This window comes from Alternaria postmessia (assembly GCF_024291825.1).
Source record: "Alternaria postmessia strain BMP 2775 chromosome Unknown scaffold_56, whole genome shotgun sequence".
NCBI lineage: Eukaryota > Fungi > Ascomycota > Dothideomycetes > Pleosporales > Pleosporaceae > Alternaria > Alternaria postmessia.
Window position 1 is genome coordinate 34,811 of NW_026260129.1, and position 18,743 is coordinate 53,553.

An 18,743-nucleotide genomic window follows, 5' to 3' on the forward strand; every position below is an offset into this window, starting at 1 on the left:
TTCCAAAGAATTTAACACCCATGTCGACCTTCAGAGGTTCCCGAGCTATAAGAAAAGTATAAAAATAACTACTTCAATTCCCTGTCGAGCATATGTATTGAAATTGGCTCGCAAGACGCGGAGATAGCCAAGCCAACCCCGCAGTATATATACTAGGGAGAGGAATCGCCACCGCCGTCTAAGTACCAACACCCACCTCTTGTACTGGTTGATATACTATTTTGCGCAACGCTACTCGTAGCACTCTCTACGATCTCTATCACTTTTACAATGAGCGCCGTTGGAGAAAGCTAAATGGTAAGCTAGCGATACGCGTTTGGAGAGATCGTCTATGCTCAACATGCAATCACGAGTATGGATATGTTGTTGCCTTTGGGATCGTTGTAGCCTGAGGTCTGTAGAGCAACGGTCATAGGTTTTGTGCTTTGGCGTACCCACATGCAACCACGTCTAAATATCGGTATCATCCGCTCCGAATACTCAACGAAACAGCGGTTCAACGGGCCTTGCCCAGGCTATAGTGGCCTACTCAGCGTTGATACTCCTAAGCGGCTACACGTCAACCATGGAAACACAACCGGGACTGAGATCGCGTGACCCACGACCCTTTTCCCAGTGCCTCCCAACCTTTGCAACCATCAAAAAAGCCAACGACATATCATCAACATCACCTTCAAATCTCATATCTGTCGGGATCTTTGCGTTCCATCTACAAGATTACCATATAAACCCGCCTAAGCCTTCTTGTACATCTTTCTCTTCCGGAGATGTCCGAACTCAGCAACGTCCTACCAGTCGCCGATCAAATTTCCCTGGTCCTGCACACAGCGGTCGACTTTTGTCGTAAAGCGGGCGTTGGTATCGGTATCATCCAACATGCGGCGATAGGCGCAGCTCGGTCCGGCATTCTACCAGTCGAGGAGCAAAAACACGGCATTGAGCGAGGCCAGTACGGAGCCAATAATGTCAAAACGTGCGAAAGAGCTCATATGTACGCGCTCATACTTGCCATGGGACTAGCAAGAAGTACACTCAGACGACGATGTACAACCACGCGCATCAAGGTACAGAGTGTCACGGTGTTCTGCACTTTGCCATCGGTGGTTGCACTGATCAAGTATCACCAAGCTCACGGACCCAAGAGTCTCGAATCTGTGGTGAGCCCAGAGGACCGCTCGATGATCAAAAGAGTCCTGGCGAGTGCAAAAAAACTGTCGCGATACGATGTCCAAGTCTCAGTCTCAGAAGACGGGGAAGAAAGTTTTACTTTGGAGGCAGCAAGAGTGAAGATGATGGCCCACCAAGGAAAGAAGGTGTGCCGTCGCCGTCGTCACGAACGACGAATCATGTCCAAAAATGCCAGGGCGGCAGGCGATAAGGAAGAAGATGGAGGAAACGACGAGGACGGGAACGGAGTGGGCCATGAGGAAGAGATGAGAAAGGATAGCTCGCATTCGAGACCTATGACAGGAAGAGAATCGTCAAGTACATTCAAGATGGATGAGACAGGTGAGCCTGAGTTGAAATGGACTTGAATACATACTCCTCTCTCAAGCGCCGCAGCTCTGGAGCAACCAACTGACACAAAACGAGCAGAATCAGGCAGCCCAATCTCCAGACCTCCAACCCTCCAACCCTTGCCATATACACTGGTGTATAGAAGACGAGCCGAATCGGACCGTGCATAAGACGCGGAGACCAGCAGAATGCATAGAGATGCCCATGAAGCGGTTGTATGAAAACGTGACGATGCTAGTAACAACATAGAATGAAACTCAAAAAATGATATAGAGAACTACCTATTCCAATCCTATTTACTTCTGAAGTTTTGGAAATGAAACCTTGAAGACGCATGTTACCATAGAAACTAGTATGATGGATGGGCATTTGTAGCATGGATATGTGAAGTGGTGGTTGCGAAGTCTCCCCAGGTGTTGCTGCGTGCGCTGTTTTTAGAATACTAGCACTGGGGGCCGTCATCATCATGACACGTTGGAAAACCACTTGCTCAGCTATCGAAAATCACAGTATCTTCACAATGACGGAGTCTGTAGATTTTCAGATCAAGATCGAAGCAGCAATAATTACATGCATCACAAATTTGGCAGGTGAAATTGCTGACACAGCAGCGCTATTGGTCTTGACTCGTGGTAGGGCTGCATGAGCGCGCACCTTCTACCGAGCGGATTACCACATCACGATCTCCCGCGTCCTGCAACCATGGGTATCGTTACCGAAACACGAGTTTCGGCCCCGGCTGTCGTGAATTCAGCCGCATAGCGAAGCTTTGTACGTCGGCACATGCCTGAGGCTAATCCCACACGAGGTGTAGGATGCATGTTGCCGCTGTCCAATGGCCTATTGCCTCGCAAATCAACCCCGCTGCCGTAATCAGCGCTGACCTTATATAATCATTCATAGGAATATCAGGAACTGAAATACTCTCGGGCGAGACAGGTTCCGTACGTAGGCCGCTGCTTCGGCCGACGATGCGACGACTCACAGTTACGTAGGTCGACGTGTGGTAATCAGAGGTGAAAACATTGCATCGCTGATACACGGCAACAGTTATATGTATAGAGCCATAGTCTCTGCAACGAAATCCAAGAGATATTGCTATGCGCATCACCGGAAATACTGAATTTTGATCCCATACTCTGCTTCAGACCACGACTCCACCAAATAGTTGATTACTAAAGTCTAAGATGGCTACTTCTATGGAGCGCAAGTACGAGTTCTTCGTGACGACAGACGAGCCACATCAGCCAGCCGGCATGGAACGAAGCACGATCCGCCGGTTAGTGATGCGGAACTACTTCGATACGAAGATGGCTGGGCCACAGTTCAACGTGCCTGAACATAGTTCGACGAGCACAGTCGTGGCGGAAAAGCAGCTGAAGAGTCGTTTCCGGTTATCTGAACCGGGAAACGAGAAGAAGAAGACTTTGAGCAGGCAAAGAGAATACCTATACAATACCAATAAACGAGGAAAGAAAAGACCACAGGTTCTGAGAACAAGATCTGGTCCTACACCGCTGCCCTCAAAAATCGGTGCCGAAGACAGCGGCATAGATAATTCCAATGAGACGAAACACAGTACCAGTAGAAGAAACACAAGTGAGCCAGCACTCGAAAGACCAGTGCTAAAGGCCGACCTCAATATCTATCATATGGATCCTTTTGGCGCTCTGCCGATGCCAGACACGCCACAGCTAAATGCGCTCTTCCGATTATGTACGTACAAAGTCCATGACAGATACCTAGCCGACAAGGACAAAGCTTCCAGAGAAGGACACATAGGCTAACACTGACTCCAGACAAAGATTCACCCAAGAACAACTCGATCGGCCCTGATGCTACGCACACATGGAAGTCCTTTATCTTGAATGACGCTGGCTTGCTACATGCTACTCTGGCAAGCTGGGCGCTATACGGCATGCTTGTGAATGAGTCTCATGATCTGCGGGTGTGCGAACTCGAGCACAAAAACGAAGCAGTCCGAACCGTGACCTATAAACTTGCGATGTGTCGGGGAAGCGTATCTGACGATATTGTTGGCACGGTCCTGACACTGGCGAATCTCGAGGTAAGCGCCCAACCTGGTAGATGGATTACATGGAAGGATGGATACTGAGTATTTCAGAATCTGACTGGAGCTTACGATGTAGCTCAACTTCACCTCACCGCGTTGAGAGTTATGGTTGAAGAGCGAGGCGGGATACTTGCTTTTGGAAAGCATGATGGCTTGACGCGAGGTATATTATGGTAAGTTCAAACCACATCAAGTTTGACTACTTGCTAATACATGCGGTAGGGTAGATTTTCATGCGGCAGCAGCTTCCCGTACAACCCCGTTCTTTCCGCATGTGCGGCTGGGGCCAGATGCACCTCTTCCAGACAAGCTGCATGACGAGGCAACATACACATCACCAACCTCTCTGCTTCAATTATCTTGTGCTGCTATCGATTGCTTCGATATCTTCTATCGACTACACCGACTCGCGCTTGCAACATCGTCGCACTGGACAGGCCGTGTTGCACGCGTGGCTCTAAGTAATCTTCTCTACACTACTCAGTTCATTCTCCTCTCAGTACCCGATCGCTCGCAGGACTTTCTCAAATTCGACCAGAGCGTGCAGGACAACAACAGTGAATGTAGCGAGTCCCAGAAACATAGAGCAGATGCAGCGAGTGTAGTTGAAGCCCTACTCGCAGCAGCTCTCATCTTCATTTATGCGGTACTGCGAGCGCTACCACTGAACACTAAGATATTTGCTATCCTTCTGCGGCGACTGCGCACCGCTATAGATCGACCAAATACATCAGTGCTAGAAACATGGAAACGCGAGAAGAATCTCAACATGTTGCTTTGGGCTCTGGTCATGGCATGTTCTATTGCAACAGATGCAGAGCGAACGTGGTGGACCACACAACTCTCCGGGGTGTGTAAGGAAATGAATATCGGCAGCAGAGAGCACCTCGAGCACGAAATGCGGCGCGTGGCATGGACGGACTCATTTTTCGATGATAGGATTGATGGCATTTGGGCAGAGGTGACTGGAAGTAGTTAGAGAATACGGACCAATCACGGGCGACGCTAATCCGCATGCAACCCATGTTCGTGAATGTTCCACCACACGTGCATCGGGCGCACTAGCGCCGACGGCGGCGGGCGCGATGGCAAAGGGACTCTGATAATCTTCGAGGACTGACGTTCGTCTGGACACGACAACCACAACCATGGCCCCGCTTGTCGACAACCCCCAGATCAAGCAGGCCAGCCTGCACAACCCGCTGCCGTTGCAGCTGCACACATACATCTGGCCATTTTTAATAATATGGCCGGCCTTCTCCGCCATATACTTTTCGCCGCAGCGCTACGAGCAGTACATTCAGTCGTCGGAATGGACTTTTGTGTGGATTGCCAGCATCACCACCTTCCAGTCGCTGTTCTGGCTCATGACGCACTGGAACGTTAACCTCAAGAGCGCATTCACCACCACCTCGGCCGGCGACGTGCGTTCTGCATCGCTTATCAAAGTCCAGCCGATCAAGAATGCCGGCGCCGCTGAGATTGTGCCATTGGTGCGCGACAACGTTGGTGGAAAGCCGAACCTCTCGTTCCTCTTCCAGAAGCGACGTTTCCTCTACGATGCCGACAAGGGTTCCTTCGCCCCGCTCTCCTATCCCCTCGATGTCGAACCCAAGCCCCAGCTCAAGACGTTCCAGCAGACCCAAGGTCTCACCTCGCCCGCTGAGATTGAGCGCATCGCACAACATTATGGCACAAACGAATTCGATATCCCCGTCCCGACCTTCACCGAGCTGTTCAAGGAACACGCCGTTGCGCCCTTCTTCGTCTTCCAGATCTTCTGCGTCGGACTGTGGATGTTGGATGAATACTGGTACTACTCGCTGTTCACCCTGTTCATGCTGGTCGCTTTCGAGAGCACCGTTGTGTGGCAGAGACAAAGGACCCTGACCGAGTTCCGCGGCATGAGCATCAAGCCATACGAGATCTATGTATACAGGCAAAAGAAGTGGCAGGAGGTTATGAGCGACAAGCTGCTACCCGGCGATGTCGTCAGCGCAGGCAGGACCAAGGAAGATTCGGGTGTAGCATGCGACATGCTCCTACTCGAGGGTTCCGCCATCGTTAACGAGGCTATGCTTTCGGGAGAGAGCACACCGGTGCTCAAGGAATCCGTACAATTGCGACCTGGCGATGCGCGCATCGAGCCTGAGGGTCTGGACAAGAACTCGTTCCTCTGGGGTGGCACCAAGGTCCTCCAGGTTTCGCACGGCAACGATGCTGAGGAAGATGGCAGCGGCGTCAACAGACTTTCGTCTGGAGTCCCACCGCCACCGGACAAGGGTGCTGTTGCTGTTGTCATCAAGACTGGTTTCGAGACCAACCAGGGCAGCCTCGTCAGAACCATGATCTTCGCTACCGAGCGCGTCTCCGCAAACAACGTAGAAGCTCTCTTCTTCATCCTCTTCCTTACCGTCTTTGCCGTCGCCGCCTCGTGGTACGTCTGGAAGGAGGGTGTCAAGCTCGACCGCCAGCGTAACAAGCTGCTCCTCGACTGCGTCCTCATCGTTACCAGCGTCGTCCCTCCCGAGCTCCCCATGGAACTTAGCTTGGCTGTCAACACCTCCCTTGCCGCGCTTAGCAAATACGCCATCTTCTGTACTGAGCCGTTCCGAATTCCTTTCGCTGGACAGGTCGACGTCGCCTGCTTTGATAAGACTGGTACATTGACTGGTGAAGACTTGGTCGTCGACGGTATTGCTGGACTATCACTGGGTCAAGACAATGCTACGGTTGCTGCAGACGGTGCGCATACTGATCTCACAAAGGTCACGGATGTTGGAACTGAGACAACACTGGTGCTTGCCGCCGCTCACTCTCTGGTCAAACTAGACGATGGCGAGACTGTTGGAGAGCCTATGGAGAAAGCTACTCTACAGTCCCTCGGCTGGAAACTCGGAGCCAAAGACACGATCCAAGCTACCATGACTACTGCCAATTCTCAGGCCGAACTCGTACACATCCGTCGCCGCTTCCAATTCTCGTCTGCTCTTAAACGCCAGAGCTCTGTCGCAACTGTCCTGGTTAATAACAACAAGACCGGTCGCAAGGTCAGGAGCACAATCGCTGCGGTCAAGGGTGCGCCCGAGACTATTCGCAAGATGTTGGTCAACACCCCACCGAACTACGAGGAGACATTCAAACACTTTACCCGCAATGGTGGCCGTGTCCTCGCTCTCGCGTACAAGTTTCTATCTGAAGAAGGAGAGTGGGGCCAGAACCGCATCAACGACCTCAAGCGTGAACAAGTCGAGTCTGACTTGCACTTTGCCGGTTTCCTCGTCCTCCAGTGCCCCTTGAAGCCTGACGCTGTCGAGGCTGTACGTTCCCTCAACGAGTCTAGTCATCGTGTTGTCATGATCACTGGTGACAACCCGCTGACTGCTGTCCATGTCGCTAAGCAAGTCGAGATCGTCGACCGCGATTGTTACATTCTTGACGCGCCTGAGAACGACGAAACTGGCGAGAAACTCGTTTGGCGCAGCGTTGACGACAAGATTAGCATTCCTGTTGACCCCTCCCAGCCTCTGGACGCCGAGATCTTGAAGACCAAGGATATCTGTCTTACTGGGTACGCACTTTCGAAGTTCTCTGGTCAACCTGGATGGAAGCAGATTCTGCGATACACTTGGGTCTACGCTCGTGTCTCACCGAAGCAGAAGGAGGAAATTCTTCTTGGCCTTAAGGACTGCGGTTACACTACACTAATGGCTGGTGATGGTACCAACGATGTCGGTGCGCTGAAGCAAGCTCACATCGGTGTCGCCCTACTCAACGGTACCCGTGAGGACCTCGACAAGATTGGCGAGCACTTCCGCAACACTCAGATGAAGAATGTCTACGAGAAGCAGTGTAACTTGATGCAACGCTTCAACCAGCCTCAGCCACCTGTTCCGATCATGATCGCGCATCTATACCCCCCTGGCCCAACCAACCCTCACTACGAAAAGGCAATGGAGAATCAGGCAAAGAAGAAGGGTCTTCTCCCAGGTGCCAATGGTGTCGCTAACGGATCAGCATCTACTGGTACCCTTGTTCAACAACAGCCCGGTCAAGTCCAGCCGCCTCAGGCCGTCGGCAACCTTGCTCAGCAGATGCAGGAGAAGATGATGATGCAAGAGATGGAAGAGATGGCTGGTGAACCACCGACGATCAAACTCGGTGATGCTTCTGTCGCTGCGCCCTTCACCTCTAAGCTTGCGAACGTCGTTGCGATTCCCAACATCATCCGTCAAGGTCGCTGCACACTCGTCGCTACAATCCAGATGTACAAGATTCTCGCTTTGAACTGCTTGATCTCTGCTTACAGTTTGTCTGTTCTCTACCTGGATGGTATCAAGTTCGGCGATGGTCAAGTCACCATTTCCGGTATGATGATGAGCGTATGCTTCCTTTCCATTTCGCGCGCAAAGACCGTTGAGACTCTGTCAAAAGAACGTCCTCAGTCCAACATTTTCAACACGTACATCATCGGTTCCGTACTTGGACAGTTTGCTATCCATATCATCACCCTCATCTATGTCAGCCAATACGTCCAGCGTGTTGAGCCCAAGGACCCCAACCCGGATCTCGAGAAGGACTTCGAGCCATCCCTGCTCAACTCTGCGATCTACCTCCTACAACTCATTCAACAAATCTCGACCTTTGCCATTAACTACCAAGGCCGACCCTTCCGTGAGTCCATCCGCGAGAACAAGGGCATGTACTGGGGACTCGTTTCCGTCTCCGGTGTTGCCTTCTCCTGTGCCACCGAGTTCATTCCCGAACTCAACGAGAAGCTCAAGCTTGTCCCCTTCACCACCGAATTCAAGGTCATGATTACCAGCATCATGGCTTTCGATTTTGTCGCTTGTTACATCATTGAGAAGGGTCTGAAGTTCTTCTTCTCGGACAACAAGCCAAAGGATATTGCAGTCAGGAGACCGGATCAGCTGCAGCAAGAGGAGAAGAGGAAGGCAAGGGCGGAGATTGAGGCGCAGAGGAAGAAGAACGAGGAGGCGGAGATGAAGGCTGCTGCTGCTGGGTTGGTTAAGCGGTAGATGATGTTGTGATTATGTGTTCTGGGATAGATGATGTGCATATAGCATTTCTGGTGGTAGAGTAATTTGGACGACGAATTGATGGTTTCTCTGTTCACTTGCTATTGTGGTTGATCGCGCTGTGATTTCTGTCTGCGAATGTCATGATCATATATGCGGTCAACTTTGAAGCAATCTCATCATGCAGTTGGCGCGCCTTTTGGATCAGGTCTCGCACGAGCTCACGTGCTCACGGTTCTTAGATGTGTATATAAGCCCGTCGCTTGGCTACTTTCTCTTCTCATACCCATTGTCCATTGACGATCTTCCAAAACAAACGGCGCACGAACACATGGCTGCGGTTCTCTTTCCTTCAAAGGTTTTCAAAAACGAATATGTTTGCGCTTCTGCACCTTCACTCGCTATCAGCTTCCAAAAAGAAACAACTCGCACAAATGACATGAGAACCTCGTTCCTAAGACTTCACCCAGCTTAAAAGCCAAGTGACAACCCCCAATGACTGGTGCTTTCGGAGGAGATGCTAGGAGATCGAAAAGACAATCACACATCTCATGTTCGCCGTTTGGAAGACATATTGCTCAAAACAAAACCCATTCGATTAGATTGGATGTCTGCGTCTGCTGGAACTGGGTTGACTCGACAAGGAAGAGAAGTACGACAAGATGTTCCTGGTTTCCAAGATTCATTGTTTGCATCGAAACCGCAAGCATACTTCGGCATGTGAACTCTCGTCTGTTCTGGTATCTCCAAAATTACTGGAGCAAGCAACATGCTGCTGCTTCTCGGTTGGGATCCTCCTGTCCCATGCAAATTTCGGAAAATCTGCCGCGTCACTTCTGTTTTTTATCCCTCTTCGCACATTGGAAACTAAAAACACAATGACGAGTATCCATGGCCGCGGTGAGATGATCGCCTTCTTCAAAATGAGAAATCTGCCATCAATATGGTCGACTTTTCAGCCTTTTCCCACTTCCAACGTCAATCCAAAAGCGAGGGCTCGCGGTTCATGCCCGAGAAGATTGGTAGCTGCTGCTTGTGCCTAAGACTACGCCCAGGTAACTGGACATGGTTGTGCCGCTGGGTCTCCAGCTTCACCTATAAAGCTCTGCACATCAACGCGCGATAACCTATTCTCTGCTTTATCCTCGCTCTTTTCCAAAGAGGTCTTTCTCAAAAAGATATCTTCGCCCTTCGGCGACCATCAGAAGTAGTGACACACTGAAGTAATGTGCGCCCGGTTTCCTCTCTTGAAGGTATTAGACCACAAAGTCCGGGAAAAAAGTGGGCCTGAAATACTGGAATTTCTTCATGCCCCCTTAAAGAGGTCGGCCAAAGATTCCGATGCTGGTGGTTAGGCTGAGACATGCGACAACATGGCAAAGACAAACGTCGTGTATCTAATGGATAAGTAGTAGATTCCAAAAATACAAAAACGATCACAACATGTGTGAGAGAAGAGAACATGCAGTATAGCAGAGTCAAAACCGGGGTGGTAGTCACGAGAAGACTGTGACAAGAGGGAGCATATGGCCGCTGCGACCAGCCAATGTCACTGTCTCGATCGACGACAGTACATGATTTGGTGTGACTGATATGCCGTTACCGAAATCGTTGCAACAGAAGTATCATGTGTTGACTGGCTGCGCTAGAAAGTTTCATTCTTCTTGCGATTTTAGTGTGTGCGTGACGGTGTCTATGCGTTCGCGCCAGAGGAGGCGAAAGGGTATAAATTCCGCTTTCTCTCGCGCTTCCCTATCTCTATCACATTGAAAGCGTCGTTCACTCTTCCCAAAAAAAAAGATACCTGGAATGCCCATGTGTTGGAGGCTGGAGCGCAGTCCCTTTACTATAATCTACGTGGCCTTCTGCCATATGTATGTTTGGTGATTTATTCAACGATATGGCCAACATTCGATCTTTCACAATACGTCCTAGCAACGTGAATGACATGGCTCTATTGAATCATCGCCTTTGGAGTCAATGATGCAAGGCAATATCCTGTATACAAAACCAGCCCCGTTCTACTTTATGTTCCAGAGTCAAAGTACACAGCTCGCAAGACAACTACAAGCCTCGGCCGTGCCGACTAGAAGAAAAAGGTTGCAACCCCCCAAAGTACTACAAAGACTTTCAAATCAAACACAAAGATGGCCACCAACCGCTGCCAGCAGATCTTGATGGCCGCCGACAACGACATCACTGTGGCTGCATACAACATCTTCTGCGAATGCCAAAGCAACGAAAACATCAAAGCCCAAAACTGGGAGGAACTGATCGCCAGCTTGGGCGAAGAAGATAAGAAGAAGTTGGACGACATAGTCCGAAACTTGACACCGGCGTGGATGGACAGTGCACCTTGTGCAAATTTGGTGGCATTGGTCAGGTGGCGCAAGGATGCGAGGGGTTTGCTTGGAATGTTTTGAAACGAGGGAAGAAGCCATGGCGGTAATGGGGCTAAGGATAGCGAGAAGAGCATATGGATTCTTCTCAATGTAAGACCTTCTTCCATCAACATCCTTTACCATTTTGCTTGACCAAAACTCATGGTCAACATTCTAATGTACCTCCTCCTTTTTCTCTGGATTATATCCAAAAGACCAGCTACACTTTAGATGTTGAGCGTGGCGGGACTTAATGACCGATATACCGAGTCTCTCTCTTCATGGCCTATCTCAATACTTGCGGCACCAGTGTAAACGCTTATTTAGTCGGTTCGCAAACGACAAGGAATGGATGTACGGCAGCTGCCAAAAGTCAACACATAGTTCTCAAAGTTCCCCAAAGCCACAGTCGTTAACTTACCGCTAATGAATAACCGACCAGTCTTGACATCATGTCTGACCGTAGTGCTACCACTCAGAACTTTACTATCCTTATCCTCAAGAACCTTTTCGACTCTGTAATCTACACTTCTTACCCCAGACTTCCCTACGTCAACCGTCTTTCTGATGCGCCAAATGGTCACGGGCGAAGACTGGTTGTAAGGATCATCGAAGCCTTTACCGGATTGGATAAGATTGGGGAAACCGGCGGCGTAAATGTCGCCGTTAGCGTCGGGTGAGATATTATCAAGCGGCATGCCGACATGGATGGTGTCGACGAGGCGAAGGGTCTTGTCGGGTTGCAATGCCAGGACGCGAATCTGGCCGTCTATGGCGCTAGGAACGTAGAAGAAACCGTCTCGACCGCGGGCAAGTCCATTGGGGAACTTAAGCTTCGACTTCGGAAGGTATCCGAGCGCTTTCTTGAGATAGACTTTGTACATTGGCTCATCGCCTGGGGTTGACGGAACAGTATCGTCATCCTCGCTGCCGTCATAGGCTGCGTGGCAGTTACCGGCTCCGTCGCAGTAGGCGACGTTACCGCCACCGATAACATAGTCAAGCTTTCTTCGCTATTCGGCATTAGATGGCATTCATTTCGTTAACATCGAGAGTCACATACCAAACCAACCTTGACAGAATGATCATTTGTCACAAGAAATCCACCAGAGCCATCTGCAAGCGCCGAAACACGGTTTGGCGTCCAAATCTCATTTGAGAAGATGGTACGAACATGTCGCATCTGCTCCTGACCTGTTCTCATTTCGAAGATCTCAATCGTCGAATTTGCGCCGCTCTTTGAAGCATCGATGATGTTGTTGAACGCTCCGACTGGTGGTCGTTGGTTGACCATATAGAACCGAATCGTGTTGTCATCCAAGACATGAGCATCGAAGCCTAGAAGATCAAGATCGGAGTTTCCAGTCGCTCCTCTATAGTGTCCGATGGGTTTGATGCCACGAAGATTGTAAAACCCGTCAACACCAGGTTCGTCAATATCCAAGGCAATGAGTTCTGATCCGCCAGGCCGTCGTCCAGTGACGTTGACATCCTTCATGCTAAGCCAAGTCAGTGTCCGCAGCTTTTCAACCACTTTCATTTGTAAGAACATAAATTGAGAATAGCTTACGCTTGATTCCAAGCCAACCTATCTGCCGTGCCCGCGCAAGCCGCATACAATGTCCTCTCGTGGTCATCCAGCCAGATATCCTCACACGCTTCTAGCCTTGGATGCACAAGACGGCTACAACTGAATTCTGGAAATTCATCGATACTCTGTATCACGCGACCAACACCAAAAGTAATCGCAAAAAGATCTTTGAGGTAGAGTTGGTAAAGCGACGCGCCCCACGCTACTACGAACGCGTACCATATGGTCGTCGCTATGCTAGGCATGATGCGTATTACAACAAAGAAAAAATGATGCAGAAGTCGTAAGAGAACGACGGAAGGCTGAGCTTATATCTCATGTTGATACCTGGCGGTACGGCTGAGCAGGGCTTAACGGGGCTGTAAGCGGCATGGCGCAATCTGTCCAGCCCCAGTGAGATCGTGCTGTGATTGGCTCGCGCAGCGCACGTGGGATGTTAGAGGACCTCTCAGGCATGCTTGACTGCCAAGACCAAATATTTCTGCCTCGTTGATAGCAGGGGTTAGTACTTAGAGATGGGGATCGTAGCGTTGGAGATGGACGTTCGGATGGAACCCCGCGAAGGGCGACGGAAAGGCTGACGTCACAGGGTCTTCAGTCTATCTAGGTACCTAGCTTCTCCACCCACAGCTTACTGTGGAACATACAGCTCAGCTCTGCAGCAACGACTCAGCCTCAATCTTCCTAAACGAATCTCCAAAACGCCAATATGACAAAATCCGCCTCTTTCGATGTGATAGGAACATGTTTCGCCTTCGATGTCCCTATATCCACCATCCATTCCCGTCTCGGCCCTAAACTTGTAACCGCGGCTGTGGACCCCAAAACGCTCTTCTTCTCCTGGTTCTATGCTGCTCAACGTGACTTTACCTACGTCTCCATGACCGGTGCCTACGTTCCCATCGCCCAGGTTCTCAAGTCTACGTTCCGACGCGCATGCGCTGTTGTCGATCTACCCGTTGACGCCGTCACCGACGAAGACTTGGAAGAGATCATGAAAGCATTCAAAGCCATGAAGCCGCGCGAAGGGCTGAAAAAGTGTTATGACGGACTGAGGGAAGCGGGCTGGGATGTCTATGGTGTAACAAATGGAGGGTCAGAGACCTCTTTGAACTACTACCGTAACGCGGGCATTGAATTGGACGAACAGCATCTGCTCAGTTGTGATGCCATTCAAGTTGCGAAACCGGATGTACGCGTTTATGAGAATGCGCAGAGGCATTTAGACGAAAAGGTGAAGCATACTGGTTCTCTGGGAAAGGGAGAGGGTGCGAGATGGTTCATCGCGGCGCATGCGTGGGATTTGATTTCAGCGAGGAAGGCTGGATTCCACACTGCGTATCTGGACTTTGAGGAACATGACCCTTGTACAGATGTTTTCGGGGAATTCGATCTTTACGCGTCTAGTATGGAAGAGTTGTTGGTCAAGTTGAAGGATTGGAAAGCAGGTTCTTAGCGGAGTCTTGTTGTTGTGATGATAATTTTTCACGATCTTCCTCTAAGAGCTATGGTGCATCAAAAATGTCTGGGCCGAAGCTAGGTATGCAACGTGTGAACTGAACAGATCCCAGAACGCCCCGTGGAGTCTATATCCGCAGATATGTCCACCTAGATCCATCCACCTAGATCCACACCGCTCACAATCCATGCGAATTATTTCGTTTTCCGCCCAATCCAATGCCTCAAGTAACTCACCATATCAGAACCCATTTCCCTACCGAAACCCCACATGAAACAGCGACTCGCTTTCTACCTGAAAAGACTCCTCAGCTCTTCCAACCGCTGTTTTGTAGCCTCCTCCTTGCTCTTGCGCTCCTTCGCCATGGTAAGATCAGCCAATGCCTTCTTCTTTCCCTGCAGTACTAGCATCTTTTCCTCGAAACTATTCTCCATGATGAAACGCTTGATGGTAACCTCCCTATCTTGACCCAGACGATGAACTCGATCCACAGCTTGTGCTTCAGCCGCAGGATTGAACTGCGGTTCCATCATGAAGACTTTGTTCGCTGTAGTCAAATTGAGGCCAAGACCACCGGCACCAATCGAGACTAGCATCACACGGACTTCTGGATTTTCGCGGAGTTGTTGCATGGACTTGTCACGGTTTTCGCGTGTCATACGGCCGTCAAGACGGACGAGCGGGTGGCCGGCATTCTTGAGCGCAATTTCGATGAGGTCGAGATGCGTGGTCCATGAGGAGAATACGATACTATCAAGGCGTGTTAATACGTTCTCAGAGTATCCCTACGGGACACGACGGCTTACCTCTTGATCGGCCTCTGATCGGGATGCTGCTCGCTCCAAAGGCGGAACTCGTGAAGGTCGTTGAGTAGAGCTTGCGTCTTTGTGTGCGGCCCAGTATAGCTTCCGATTTTCTTCGCCAACTTCGGATCTTTCCGAATCTGGTTTTGCTCTTCAAGATAGTTGTAGTAGTCAGTGCGCTCAAGCTTCAGTGCCGTTGGATGATTGACATCGTCACAGACGTGGCATCGCACGGAGCCGTCAGCCATGAGGTTATCTTTCCACTGGTCCTTCAACTTCTTGATATGCTTTGGGCATACTAGATGATAGCAGGTGGTCATGTAGCCGATGATGTCTTGAACGTTACCATCCTCGTCTTCATCGTCAGAGTCTGCATCTAGTAGAGACCTCTTGTCGGCGCAATACAGACAATCAGCTGCACTTGTCGATTCAAGTAGGCTGAGCATCTCGTAAGCTTGTTGACGTGTAAGCTGCGGCCTGTCGCTATCGTCTTCATCTATCTCCATAGGCTTCTCATACGTCATGCCGTCCGTGGTCTTGAGAGCTTCCTCACTGAGAAGGTCGCGACCGTGAGCGCAGATCAGACGGAGGTTGGTAATGGCGGTCAAGATACGAGCGTACGATTGTCCGCCCATCTTGTTGCCTTGTGTGACTGCAGCCACCTTGCGTTGAGTGTCTTTTTCAAACCAGTCATGCAATTGCCGCTCTTGCTTAGAGAATTGCAATTTGACGACATAGTCCAACTTCTTCGGTACTTCTCCCTTGATGATCTCCTTGGTACGACGGATAGTGACGGTGCTAACAAGCAACTGAAGCTTCGTTACAACGTTGGGATCCGCATTCTTGAAAGGACCGAGAATGTATTGGTTGAAGCCGCTGGTGTTGTCGAATGGCTTTAACTTGATGAAATTGAACAGGGCACCAAGATCCTCAAGTCGATTTTGAACAGGCGTACCAGTCACAGCCCAACGTCGCTGACCCATCATCATGCATGCTGCCTTTGATTGATTAGTCGGGTTGCGGATGGTGTGCGCTTCGTCCAAGACAATGCGGAACCAATTGATGTAGGGGAGGGCCCGCTTCCTGTCGGCCAAATCTTTGGCGATGATGTGATATGTTGTTAATACTATATCGTGATCCGCGAGCTTCTCAGGCGAGATGTTGAAACGATCTGCGCCATGGTAACGGGTCCACCTCAAGGTACTTCTACCCTGCGGGAAGTGCTCTTTGATCTGCTCCTTCCAGTTTGTCATGGTACTCAGAGGACAGACAAGGAGTGTGGCTCGACTATTTATAGTCGGTTGTATCATCGCCGGGTATGGTTTCGGAGAGGGCCTCTTTTGGCAGAAGTCCTTGGCTGCAGCAATCGAAGCATCGTCGCAGATAAGAGAAAGGATACTAAGCGTCTTTCCCAGACCCATTTCATCAGCCAGAATGCCGCCAAGGCCTGGTCTCGGCTTCTCTTCCACCTGTTCACTCGTGATGACGTGCACGTAGTACTTTCGGCCGTTATTTCGGTACTTGGCTGCCCACAATGAATCTTTGCGCTGATCGTATATCTCAGGAGGGTGTTCTTGTTCGTGATCAACCATGAAGTATAATGCTTGCTTCTGGTGTGGGTACAGCTCAGTGGTGATAAGCGATGATGGCTCTCGTGTGGGGACTTCTTCCGAGCTACTAACAACGGTATCGAAGACATCCTCGACATCGGCGCGAATCTCGTCGACACTGCGAAGAACGTATGTGTTCGTGGGAGCGCCAACAGCGTACTGATTAGGCAGCTGGAAATCGGGCTGTCCTACCTGATTCTTCTGAAATGTCTCCTTGGTCTGGGGGTTGTAGTAGTCGTGGCGTGCCAATTCGAAAATGGGTGTTTCCAAGATCAGGTTCTTGCTCTTGAGGTGCCGGCCGATATTGTCTGCTACCCTGCGCGGACAATACAGCTGCAAAGTCATACCAACAAGGGCAGATATCTGACTGCCAGGTGGACCTTCATTTGGCAATTTCCTGCGGGGTTCAGTCCACGCTATCCACTTGAGACCGCTAGTGTTGGCGCTGTCAATCAAGGGTGTAAGGCCTTGTGCCGTCTTCATGTCGACCCTGCCGAATTCTTTACCTACACCGTCAAGCACCTGGATGTCAGTTAGTATACGTTTTGCGAGAATCCTGTAAATCAAAGTAATTACCATAATGATCTGATTTCCCTTATTACCACCACCCCTGCGGAAGGATACTTTGATCCTGCTTTGACCACCATGATTGCCAGCGAACTTCTTCGGGTCGGGGAAGGGCACCTGGTGCGCCTGAATGTAGGTCTGCTTGAGTTTTCCGATACAAACATTCTCGTTGCTGTTGTCTCCAACGACTTGGATCTCGTCCTCGTCGTCACTCATGGTGAGATCAATCGCTGGTCCCTTCTGGAGTAGTGAAGCAGCTGGTTGCGCAGCCTGGTTTTGCAGCTCAAGTGCACTTCCACCGGCAAAGTTAGATCGGTTACCGTTCTTCTGAACTCGCGGATCCTCAGTTTTGACACGCTTAGCAGGCGATGATGTGCGCTCTTGGACGTTGTGTAGGCGCTCGACAAGTGAAACCTGGCCAGCAATTGTAGGGTCAGCGCGTCCGCGATCAGTGTCGTTACCGGAAGATGCAGGACGCTTGGGATTTGAAGATGACGGATTTAGAAGTGCGCGAGGGTCAAATCGGAGAGGTTGTTGTGCAGGCGCTCCATGGGTGTGATGGGTCGCGTTGTCGCCTGGCACGTGCGCGGTTAGCTCTTGGGGCCTGGGGTCAGAGTCTAAGTAAATGGAGGCAGGAGCATTTGGTAATGGATCAGAGATCGGAGAAATAACACTGGGTTCGTAAACGACCAGTTCGGATTTCTCAGAGGAGTCCGAAGCCGGACTGCCAGTGTCCATATTGCTGGGCTAGGAATAGCGAACTTGAGAGGGAAAGGCGTTGATGAATATGAGAGTATTCAACACCAGAGCAAGTACCAAGGACGAGTAGACATGACATGTAATGATGGAAAAGAAGGTGAGGCGGAGGAAAAAGATTGAGGATATACCTGTTCTACGCACCCTTCTCGGGTCAAGTAATAGGGCGGGATTCATCTTGTCCATGCCAGGCTTACAAACGAAGCGACTCGAACCTTGCAGGTAAGAGAGCTTCAGGTGAGTGAAAAATGCCCCTCAGCGTTTCCTAGCTCTTCCAACCCTTCCAACGACGTGGATGCCGAAGCGCATCTGATGGTCCAAATGCCAAGCTTTGATCCCTTTGCTCGCCACAAATTACGCGCTGTTAAAAGTTTCTTGACGTGCTCGTGGAGTCGTCACAAGTATTGCGAGTCTTTTCAAGCCTGGTTGCGATCGATTTACGGATGCGCAACTCCGTATCTCGGATGATGAGATGATGGTGTGTAGTCGCTTAGTACATACCCGGTCGTCGGGTAAGTAAAGGTAGACGTATGGGATCGCGGCACAGCGGCGGGGCAGCTTGCCAGACAACGATAATGTGCTGAGTTATGAGTTAGATGATCGAGAACCCGTTCATTTGTATCGCCGTGCGTGGATGGAATGGCGCTGCTGCCTTTCATGTTCGTTGTGGGAAGTCATCGCGTGTGGCTGAGAAGAGCCTAGCAGGAGTGTCAGATGACCCTTCGATTATTCACGGGGTTTCGGCAAAGGGCTGTTGCCCGCGATTGTCGGGGAGAACCGACGTGTATTGCACGAAAAGAGTAAAAGCAAGAAATATCATCAGCTCGCACACCAAGTATGTGTATCACTGAGTTATTAGGGTGTGGGGGTTGTTGCGCAACGTATGCAGAGGTGTGGGTGCACCAGCAAAATAGCGGAGCTGTTCCCGCTACTGCATACATGTTA

At 50.4% G+C, this 18,743-nt stretch overlaps 5 protein-coding genes across 5 annotated transcripts; 3 read left to right on the top strand and 2 right to left on the bottom strand.

The window, feature by feature from the left end:
- Nucleotides 1–767: 767 nt before the first annotated feature.
- On the top strand, nt 768–1,535 carry J4E82_007771 (uncharacterized protein; the record flags this gene model as incomplete). The annotated part of the gene is made up of 1 exon (XM_051734013.1): nt 768–1,535. The coding sequence occupies one exon, from the start codon at nt 768–770 to the stop codon at nt 1,533–1,535; it is 768 nt and encodes a 255-aa protein (XP_051586182.1).
- A 1,170-nt stretch (nt 1,536–2,705) lies between these two features.
- On the top strand, nt 2,706–8,631 carry J4E82_007772 (uncharacterized protein; the record flags this gene model as incomplete). The annotated part of the gene is made up of 5 exons (XM_051734014.1): nt 2,706–3,234; nt 3,318–3,586; nt 3,644–3,765; nt 3,815–4,420; nt 4,707–8,631. The coding sequence occupies 5 exons, from the start codon at nt 2,706–2,708 to the stop codon at nt 8,629–8,631; spliced, it is 5,451 nt and encodes a 1,816-aa protein (XP_051586183.1).
- A 2,700-nt stretch (nt 8,632–11,331) lies between these two features.
- J4E82_007773 (uncharacterized protein) lies at nt 11,332–12,848 on the bottom strand (the record flags this gene model as incomplete). Its single annotated transcript, XM_051734015.1, has 4 exons — nt 11,332–11,375; nt 11,434–12,025; nt 12,076–12,511; nt 12,583–12,848. The coding sequence occupies 4 exons, from the start codon at nt 12,846–12,848 to the stop codon at nt 11,332–11,334; spliced, it is 1,338 nt and encodes a 445-aa protein (XP_051586184.1).
- Nucleotides 12,849–13,312: 464 nt separating this feature from the next.
- Nucleotides 13,313–14,059, top strand: J4E82_007774 (uncharacterized protein; the record flags this gene model as incomplete). Its single annotated transcript, XM_051734016.1, has 1 exon — nt 13,313–14,059. The coding sequence occupies one exon, from the start codon at nt 13,313–13,315 to the stop codon at nt 14,057–14,059; it is 747 nt and encodes a 248-aa protein (XP_051586185.1).
- A 293-nt stretch (nt 14,060–14,352) lies between these two features.
- On the bottom strand, nt 14,353–17,780 carry J4E82_007775 (uncharacterized protein; the record flags this gene model as incomplete). The annotated part of the gene is made up of 3 exons (XM_051734017.1): nt 14,353–14,812; nt 14,869–16,997; nt 17,052–17,780. The coding sequence occupies 3 exons, from the start codon at nt 17,778–17,780 to the stop codon at nt 14,353–14,355; spliced, it is 3,318 nt and encodes a 1,105-aa protein (XP_051586186.1).
- Nucleotides 17,781–18,743: the final 963 nt, after the last annotated feature.